The 8,632-nt window shown below is 39.5% G+C and overlaps 1 protein-coding gene across 1 annotated transcript in view; it reads right to left on the bottom strand.

Annotated features, from left to right (window-relative positions):
* Positions 1-7,184: 7,184 nt before the first annotated feature.
* The window catches only part of CD274 (CD274 molecule), a 7,746-nt gene continuing 6,298 nt past the window's right edge, over positions 7,185-8,632 (bottom strand). Inside the window, exons 6-7 of the mRNA XM_010293421.1 lie at positions 8,207-8,272; positions 7,185-7,207 (exon numbers count right to left, since the gene is read on the bottom strand). Of these exons, the coding sequence (XP_010291723.1) occupies positions 7,185-7,207; positions 8,207-8,272 (89 nt within the window). The remainder of the gene's footprint in view (positions 7,208-8,206; positions 8,273-8,632) is intronic.

An 8,632-nucleotide genomic window follows, 5' to 3' on the forward strand; every position in this document is an offset into this window, starting at 1 on the left:
CCTTTGTGTTTTTGTACTGCAAAGTAGTAGTGCCTGCACAAAGAACAACGTAGTGCCCAGAAAGACAAACTCATCAGCGAGCTGTGCTGATATGGCATCTGCTTGGCTCCTTTTGGACGAAGGAAAGGATCAGAGCAATAGCAGGCTAATGTGACTCATGCCTAAGCTAGTTTGTCTTTATGTAATTCAGATCTTCCTGCATGAAACTGAGCTTTGTGCTCGTTTTGTTGGAAAACAGATTATCTTCTCATCCACATATGTACACTGCAAGAGACTGAGGGGTCCCAGTCACCATTTGCTTCCTTTGTCTTTCTGTTACCGAAACTCCTTTGTCTTCTGTGCATCTCATGGTTTCAAAAGCTTCCTTCCAACACTCTCACATGTGCAAAAAGACGCAGCCTTTTCAGCCTCCTCATGAAATAAACTGTTTTTCCTTTTAGTGAACGAGACAGGTTAAAAAAAAAAAAAGGCTAAAAAAGTTTAAAGATCCTAGGTCAGAAAATAATTAAAAAAAAGCAATAGTAGATCCTCGTACAAACTACACCTGGTCTACACCTCACCATCAGAAAGAAGGTACGTTGTTTCCATTTCAGGAATTTCATAAAAAAACCAGCAATGCATATTAACATTTGCTAAAAATCCATTTCTCAGGCCTGCCTCAGTAAGCCTTGTGGGCATAGTCTTCTGCCCTTGTTCTTTCCAACCCCCTTCACCCACACACCCTCTCACCTGCTGTTCCTTCTCTGCTGTTGCACACTTATTGCAGTCCCTTGCTGTCCATCTCACTGTGCGGTCAATCTACTGTTGGGTCCATTCCTTCATATCCGATGTTCACATCACCTGTGGCAGCCTGTTTGCCTTGTTTCAGTCTGCTCGCCATCTCACTTCGGCTTTCAGGTGAAGAGGTATCACTTCTCGCTTCCTTCTTTGCTCACCTTTGCTGTGAATTTTCACTTTCCCTTCATTGACTAACTGTCACCTGTCGGATCTTTTTCACTGTCACTGTCAAATACAATAATTCTAACACAACCTCAAAGTATTTTTTTTTTTACATACATGTTAGGATAAGATGGGGTTGAAATTTTGTTACAGAACATGCCAGTAACTGCAGTAAAAATGCAGCTGTGTATGCCTTTCAGCTCTTAGCAGCAGCACTGAACAATACAGTCTAATGCTTTGGTCTGATATACGGCAAATTTTCTTTTGTATCTCCACCTTCTACAGAAAGAAAGACTTTCCAGAGAAGCACAAGAAATCTTCCTCTTCCTAGCCTGTGTCCCTCCTGGAAATGCAGAAAGTGATAGTCCTCAGACTCGCTGTACAATCAAAACAACCTCCCATCTGCAGGTAAGGGTTTAATAACACCCAGAAGAAAGTAAGCAGGAAACATACAGATACGAATATATACAGATTTTTTTTTTTCCCCTTACAACTCTTACCTGAAATTCAGAATGAGAGATTTACAACCAGCAAGAGCCCAATGCATAAGCAGAAGGCGCTCGCTAGCACCACTCTTCTGCCTTTGCCTATGACAGACAGAAGGTTTTGAGTTGCAAGACAGGTTCGGCTTCTAAAACTCTTTATTCCCCAAGGTTTGAAGTAATATGGACCTGTGTTTTAGGATCTCTGACTTATCTAATCTCTGGTTCAGAATCAGAGTCCACTCCCTACAAATAATTTGAATTTAGAGAAGTCTTAAGAATATAGGAAAAAAATCTGCAATCTATCAGTCAGAAATACAGTGAATATAGATTTGCATTTTAGCAGTGTTATACTCACATCAGATCTTTATGCAGTCATTGGAAGAATCAGGTTCGTGTAACAGCTAAGATTTTCAGAGTTTTCCAAATTCTGCCTGTTAGCAGAAATTATCCAGCTCCCATCATCAGTTTAAAACATGCACTGATAGCACAGCTTGTAGGCTGATCTTACTCAGGCTTTATGTTACAAAACAACTGACTGTGTTAAAAGGAAACCACCAAGATTCTTAGGAATTTGTGAGCAGTTCCAGTTTCATTTTGATGTTTCATGCTGAACATACTTAGAGTTTAGTGCTCTGCATTGCTGAGAAGGTGCATCCAAACAAGTTTATTCAAAGTGTTCTGTAAAATTTGTATGTTCAAATCCTGCTTTTAATTACACCCGTAATTTTTTGCTGGATTTATACCCATTTAGAGTGGCATACATCTAAACTTGCATTTACTAGGACTGTTCTGCATTCATGGAACTATTGGGTTGCTTTTCTTCACTTCCATCAGGTTAATTTTACAAGAATTCCTCGAGAAGTTACCTAACATTTGCAGAACACATTTCCTGTTAGTTTTCATCTATATCCATATTATTACCAAAAAAAAAAACCCAAACCCCAAACCCCAAAACAAAACAAACCATAACGAGAGTGGTCAAACACTGTTGCCCAGCAAGGCTGTGAATCTCCATCCTTTGCAAATATATCAAAGTTGACAGGACAAAGCCTGGGCAGTTGCATTTAAGTTGGCTCTGCCTTGAGTGGAAGGTTGGACTAGGCGAATGCCAGAGCTCCTTTCCAACATAATAGTATTCTGTTCTGTTAAACAACCTTATAAGTGGATGTATCTGTGCATTTTACTGTTACTGGGTGCTATTCACTTCCATACTGCAGTTCATCACTCTGTCTTTTAATTTATGACCACAGCACAAGTGGGAGACATAAAAGAGGATACAGTTGTCTCTTCCCAGGTTTCTTGGATGCACTGGTGCTACAGCTGGGGCACACACACTCTTTTGTCTCCAGTTAGTTCCTCATCACTTGGGAAAGCTGTGCTCTAGCTCTACACAAATAATGGTTGTAGCTTTAGTCCCATGAATCCTGGCTGGTTTGAAACGATGTATGATGATTGCCTGCCTCACAGTTCCAGGCTGGCTCAGACCATGAAATAATGTCTCCTGCTGCCTGGTGCAGAGCAAGCCATCTCAAAGAAATCACTATTTTTTCCTCAGCAAACTAATTCCTGGGTAGCCTGACCTCTTTCCAGAAGAACTCCAGTGACCTTTTTGGCAGCTGTCAGAAGTCAATGGTTTGGATGACTGGACACTTGAAGGACAGAGAAAAGTCCATAGGGCCAGAGTTGAGCTTGATCTATAATTTACAATTAAAACCAAGTTTGCCTGTGTCCTAACACTTTTAGTAAAAGCAAAGGGGAAAAGATGGCAGCAAACTGACATCTCTGCTCTTTTTAGAAGTGTGTGAAAGTGGGGGAATTGACTCTTCCTAAGGCACTTCTTCCTGACTGATGCTTATGCCTACTGTTTCTCCTAACTCCATCTTTACCCTCCACCTGCCACCAACACTCAGAGGCCTTGCTTGCTTTATGGCCTTCCACGTGAACACAGGCAACCTATTTAGAGAGAAGTATTTATGTGAACACACATTGCAATTAATAAAATTTTTAAAGGATTTATTAATAGTAAAATAAAGGCAGAAAAATATGAATGATATGCAAGTCGTACAGAGCCCATAGGCACTCTGAGGTGGGAAAGGCAGGAGATAACCCTCTGCCAGAGACATTATGAAAGATGGATGTCCCAGCTGGAGTCATGGCGATTCCCAGCAAATGCCTTTGCAGAATACCAGTGTCCTACCAAGGAGACTCTCTACCTGCGTAAGGTCCTCAGGGAAGCCTTGTTTTGTTGATTGCTACATTCCTTCTTCTCTTCTGATTAGCCCTTTGCTTGTCTCACCCGCCCACAGCTTTCTCACTTCTTTGTTGCGGAATCTCTACCTTCCCTGCATCTAAGGGTCTAGTTTCTCTGCAGGTATTGAGACTTCTTCTGGAAGGAAAACAAGTGTTCCTTGTTCTCTTCCCACCTGACAGAAAAGGTACCCCAAAGTTACTTCATAGTCATCATCACCATCATCTGCTCATTCTGAGCCAGCTCTGGCTACAATAGGTTTTCTTCATGTGTTCCTGTTTTGGGACAATGAGATAGAAAGCTCAGTGCAATTGCCCAAGAGTCAGTGACCTGCCTTGGGCATCTCACAAACCCAGCAGAACATAGCAGGGACTTGGCTGGGACAATCACCTAGATTGCAGGACCAGAAAAATATGGGGAGGGAGACAGGGAATCGGGGAGAAGATGCTGCAAAATGAGAAGTCCCACTGTTAATGTCTGCAAAAGTAGAAGTTCCACTGTTAACACCTCTGCCATTTTGCCATTAGCCCATGCTTAGATGATGCACCATGGGTACATGTCACTCAAGGACATTGAAGTTACTTTTTTGGCCAAAAGAGAAAAAGGCACACACATCCTGCATGCTGCTCCATGAAAAGTCCTGCAGGTCAATGGCAAAGAGTCTGTTTTTCTTATTATTAGTTATTCTTTAATGTAATTATTATTAGTAATAGCATTCACATTCTACAAAGTTAAATGCCTCATCACAAAACAGGCCACTAGACTGGTTCATAGTTACATTTTTCAAATGAATGAGTCCTGAACTCAAATACCAATAAGCCAATTTATATTGTGCACATCAGCCAGGCTTTTCTGAGCACTTTCGGGCATCTAACAATGCTTGGCCATTAGGAAGCAAAATGCAGCTTACTGAAGCTGAGTCTCTCTAGCTTCCTGCTGGATTTCATTTTCCAGATATCCAAAAACACTGAAGTAGCATGCAAAAATTGTTAACTGAAGGAAAAAAAAGATTATTAGTAATATGGTCCTTAACTACTTTTTTTACGTTAGGATAGGAAGGATTTCCTCTCACCTAGTTCTCATAACCTAAATGTGTCATATTTTCAATTAGGTGGGTATTCTCCCTCTGTCACAAGGGGAAAGTAAGTGTGACCAATAAACTCACAGCATTGGAGGATGAACATGTGGGCCTGCCTCCCTGTATGGGTAAAAATGAAGCACAGAGACTTAGCTTATCCTAAAGCCTATTTCATAAAATTACTAAAATTACATTAGACAAGTTCTGGTTGGATTAGACATCTGGTGTGGATGTCAGAGAAATATAGAGTACAGCTTATTTAGAGACGACAGGTCTTTTTGCTTCATCTGTACATTCATATGTATGACATACATTCATTCTTCCCCACACATCCTGCTTTTCTAATGAAGTAGCAAAATTTCAAGCTTCCTGTCAACCACTCAGGAATTCAGGCACTGGCCTTTTGGATGGTAGGGTTCAGCTACAGAATTTTAAAATATATTTATATCCCCTCATTTCATTATCTTACTCATCTGGTAAACAGCACTGTCAAAAGTAACTTACCTTTTCTCCTGCTGGGAAAAGATAAATGTAACAGCTCTTGCTGTCCAGTGGAGCTTGATAAAGACAACAACTATTTCCATGGTACTAAGCATGCACTAATAGCACTGCCTTGCAAAGACTGATAATAACGAAAAGGAGTAGACTTTTCACTTTTACTTTAATATGCAAACAGCTGTTGCAGTCTCAAAGAGGAAGTAGAAAATTAAGAGGTTATCTCAATGGGCAATCATTTATGTGGGGGTATGAAACTACATTTGTGTGTTGAGGCAAGTCAGTGCTTTTTCTACAAATGGTCTTTGATATTTCCAATCTTACACTCCAGGAATAATTAAAAATTGGCCATCACCTTTAGTGACACTCAGTCTGTGGCCTCAAAAAGCATGCTGGGAAACAGGAGGGGATGTTCAAGTTCACGTAGCATCCTTGAAGAATCAAATGGCGAGAATCAGTATCAGAATATATGAGCTCTGCAATGAATTAGGGAAATCACTCTGTAGTAACTACTTTACTGAACTTAGGTCTACGAACTCCAAAATGGTTATGAGATGCATTTCTCTATCCTACTATGTAGGGCAGCTTGCTGAGATGTACTGAACACAACTTTATGTTAGCTAGGTCAAATACTGCCAGTGGTGAAGCCCTGGGCCAAGGGCTGCATTCACATCCTTAGGACTGCACAACAGACTCAGTTGTTTAAACTGAAAAATAAAAACTGAGTCCAATGAGATTCCAGATCCTCACTGTCTCTTCTTTGTTGGAGCCATGAGAGGGATGACATGGGTGTAGACACTATTATACACCCAAATCTTAGATACCTGATTTTCCCAGAAAAAGCAAAAGTAGTGCTAATGCTACTTACTGACAAGTCAAAGAGAGAAGGAAAAAACACAAGGAAAACAAAATGTATTTTATTAAAAAAATATAATTGTGACTAGCATTGTAATAAATAATTTCATCTGTGTATGAACCAAAAAAAAAAAATCTATGCACCTAGCAAAATGTAACAAAGCAATAGCTTAAGAAATGGGATCCAGCAGCATGTTCCCTCAGCATTGCTTAAGTAATCACATGAGCACGTATTTCATGTCCTAGAAGTGAGAGGGCTCTCTTCCTTCTATTCCCAAGATGAACAAAAAGACAGTCCCAATGAAGAGTCATTCTTCCTGAATGTCCGAAGAGTTGCATTATCCCCAAATAGTAAATCAGAAGAGTAATGAGTAGTAATCAAGTAGTGCCAGCTATATCACAAGGAAATTAAATCCCCAAAACACTTTTCAGAGAAGTAGATCAAGGAGTTCAGTATTATCTAACAATTTCCAAACCATAGTTGCCAAGAGGGTTATGGCATCTATTGCAGGCTTAGCTGTGAGTATCTAGTATTTTAAGATCTGCAGTAAGGACAGAAAATGCCCTGTCTGTATGGCATCTTGTCTTGTTGCATCCTTATCTTTTATGAGAATAAGAGTATTGAAAAAATTCTTCACAAGCTGGAAAACAGAATCTCTGCAGGGAACTGAATGCTCAGGTGGAAGAAAGAAAACAACAACAACAACAAAAAAGCCCAGGAAATGACCTATTCAAGAACTAGCTATGAAATTCATGATGGTCATAGACCTAAAGTGCTTTACCTTAAAGATTTTTTTAATGGAATGTGTTTTTGAAAGTGCATGAACTTGAGAAAGCAGAAACCTGAATATTTAAATAAATACCTCCATACCTAGTCACATATACAGAAGCCTGATTCCAAGGACTTTTTATACTATAATAATTCTATTAACTTCATTGCAGTTTTTCCGGAGTTACAACGATATGGAAGAAGATTGCCATCACAGAATCAAAACAAAAAATTAATATCCCCCTTAGTAGGCAGAACACAGAACATCTGAGCTGTCAAACCTTCACCACAGAGAAAAAACTTCCCCTGCTTTCTCTAGGTCTCCTCAATTTGCATACCTGTAAAATGAAAAGTTGTAAGAAAAAAATTATCAAATTACAAAATGATGAAGTCACAGAACATTTTATGGCTTTGGGAGTCTATCCTAGTGTTTGGAGGTACCAAAAGAAATTTCCTTCATTGTCAAAATTAAAGATCTAAAATGAAATTAATTAAAACCTCAAATAGAAAAAGAAGATGATCATGGCAGGAAATAAAGTGGTAGTTCAAACACACTGGTTAGAAGTGCTCTTTAGCAAGTACAGTGAAATTGCTGTGGCTTAGGTCCCTCATTCTTTTAAGATCTTCTTTTAAAGTCTTTCAAATACACTCAGTGCTCTATCTGTCACTACGTCTAGCAGTGTATCCCCAGGCCCTAACTCTTTGACTTAGAGATCCATACCTGCAGGACCAGAAGACTTACCTTTGTTTATGGTTACTACAGTAAAGTGTACCAGGGAGGGATTCGGTATGTAATTCATGTAAGTGCCTCAGAAGTAGCAAGTACATGAAAGAAAAACCTCAATAACTTCACCCTTCTGTCCCATACCACAGTATGTTTCACAGATTTCATGGATTTGGTCATTTAGTTTCTTGCTCTTTGCTGTGATAGAATCTCACAGCTCAAGACTTGCTTGAGTGGCTGTGATGGGTTAAGGTCTCCCTCCCCATTGCCATCACCACTCCTTCAGCTGTGCTGGCACAACTGTTTCTGTAGCAAAAGTATGACCTAGAGAAAAGACTAATTTGAGTTGTAATATAACTCCACATCACATTTTCCTTTGCATGGCTTTTCTTTTTATTTTTAAAACCAGGTTAATTATTTCACTCCCAGTACACAATGAGTTATGATAGTGAGTTTGTAAGACAGATAATTGGAGGCTGTTCATCTCTTGAAGGCTCCATCTGTTGAAACAAAGGACTAAAGAAACCAGCCATGAATCAAGGCTCTGATGACCATGGATGATTTATGCTGTGTGCAATGTGCTGCTATTTTTCCCTTTATCATTTATACTTACATTTCAGCTCTTTGTCTTCAAAAGAAGCACCTCTGCAGGCATGTGTATCCTTATCTTTTGACAGCTCTTTAAACAAACAACATACATACAAGTAGCAGTCAGCATAGCTTGAACTTTTCATATGGTGATAAATCTTTGTTAAAAGCTGCTATATCAGGCCTATGTTTCTTAAACGCAGATCAGGAGAAGAGATTAATACCAAATGTTGTATCCGTTTTGGGTGAGTATTCTCAATAGAGGTTTTCTTAGGAAAAACCCCAACTGCCAGTATGAACTAACTTTCACATAGCAGTTTAATTTGAAGTGATCTCCAAATAAAACCATATAACAAATTAAAAAAAAAACACAACCATGAGCCATCATGAGAGGAAGCTAAAGGATTTTAACCTCTTCTCTCCCCCTGTAAATGTTCACTCTCTCCACTCT

This window comes from Phaethon lepturus, unplaced genomic scaffold (genome assembly GCF_000687285.1).
Source record: "Phaethon lepturus isolate BGI_N335 unplaced genomic scaffold, ASM68728v1 scaffold7418, whole genome shotgun sequence".
Classification (NCBI taxonomy): domain Eukaryota; kingdom Metazoa; phylum Chordata; class Aves; order Phaethontiformes; family Phaethontidae; genus Phaethon; species Phaethon lepturus.